At 45.3% G+C, this 1,441-nt stretch overlaps 1 protein-coding gene across 1 annotated transcript in view; it reads right to left on the minus strand.

Moving 5' to 3' along the window:
• LOC102845995 (sodium/potassium-transporting ATPase subunit alpha-1-like) overlaps positions 1-1,433 on the minus strand; it is a gene marked incomplete at both ends in the record, with an annotated part of 5,122 nt that extends 3,689 nt beyond the window's left edge. Inside the window, 3 exons of the mRNA XM_006903501.1 lie at positions 4-92; positions 433-799; positions 1,347-1,433. Of these exons, the coding sequence (XP_006903563.1) occupies positions 4-92; positions 433-799; positions 1,347-1,433 (543 nt within the window). The remainder of the gene's footprint in view (positions 1-3; positions 93-432; positions 800-1,346) is intronic.
• Between the last annotated feature and the right edge of the window lie 8 nt (positions 1,434-1,441).

The following is a 1,441-nucleotide window of genomic DNA, read 5'->3' on the forward strand; positions in this document are numbered from 1 at the left end:
AGTCTGACCACCTTGTAGTCCAGAAGCAAGTGTGGCAATTCGTCCCATCACAGTGCGATCCCCAGTGTATACAACAATACCACGTGCTGTGCCTTTAAAAAGGAACCGAGAATGGGACCAAATGTAACGGGGCAGAAACCACAGAATCTGCACAACTGCCATGGCATGCACAAATGTACAAATGCCAATGGCATGGTTTAAGAAAAGGCTCTTGCGTCAGAGGTCAGAGCAGAGCAGACGAGGCACTGCTGACAACACAGGCCCACCAGAAGTGCAGGAAAGAGCAAACCCAGCTACCAGGCTTCCTGGGCTTCCCTGCCAGAGAGTGAACCACCACTCTGCTTTACTGCAGAGTCGTGTCTATGGTTTCTTTATGTTTTTGGTTTTTTTATAACACCTTACAGACAGCATGCCAAGGAAAAAATGGTTTACCTTCAACACAGTTGGTTGAAAAAAAGGCAATGTTCCTTGTCTCCAGAGGGTTCTCATTTGTGAAATCCGGAGACCTGGTCTGAGGCTCGGATTCTCCAGTGAGCGAGGAGTTATCCACCTTGCAGCCGTTCGCAGAAATGATTCTCAAATCTGCAGGGATTCTGTCTCCACCTTTCACTTCCACCAGATCCCCAACAACCACTTCTTCTGCGTTGATGCTCATTTTTTCACCATTTCGAATCACGAGAGCTTGCTGAGGAACCATGTTTTTGAAGGATTCCATGATCTTCGAACTTTTCGCTTCTTGATAGTAGGAGAAACAACCCGTGATGATGACAACAGCTGACAGCACCACACCAAGATAGAGCTGGAAGGGGACAAACCAGTTAGGATGCGGTAGTAAAAAAACCAGGGACATGGTTAATTTGACTGAATAAAAAGCAAATAAGAGAGACTGAGACTTCAGAAAGCCAGAACCCATATCTTACAAGACTCATATATACAGGAAGGTCAGAGATGTAACCAGTCACATTTGAAGAGTTTTTGAATGTTGTAGAAACTGTTTTATTAAAATAAAGTTGTCTTCCCAACATGTGACTGAAGCACAGCAACCAAGCACCATCTCATTAAAAGCTGGGCTCCGCATTATGCTAAGTGAACTAACTCAGTCCCATAAGGCCAAATACTGTGAATAAAACTAGTAAAACGTGTATGAGGATCTAAAGGGAGTAGGAGGTAAGCACAGACAACAGGCCAGGACTGGACTGGCCTGTAGGCACATCTACATGCAGACACAGGAAAGACACAGGGGCTGTGAAGGCAGTAACTGCTGACACTTTCCCAGTAAATCCATCAAGTGAAACTAGTGGTAACTGAAAACCAGTGGGAAGAGTGAGCAGAACCATGTAACTTACATTATCATTACTAGGGTCCTCTTCTGTGGCAGCTACAATGCCGTAAGCCAAGAAGCAAAGAACTGCTCCAATCCACAGCAACATTGAGAACCCCC

This window comes from Elephantulus edwardii, unplaced genomic scaffold, assembly GCF_000299155.1.
Source record: "Elephantulus edwardii isolate Elephantulus edwardi_28Jun2011 unplaced genomic scaffold, EleEdw1.0 scaffold02665, whole genome shotgun sequence".
NCBI lineage: Eukaryota > Metazoa > Chordata > Mammalia > Macroscelidea > Macroscelididae > Elephantulus > Elephantulus edwardii.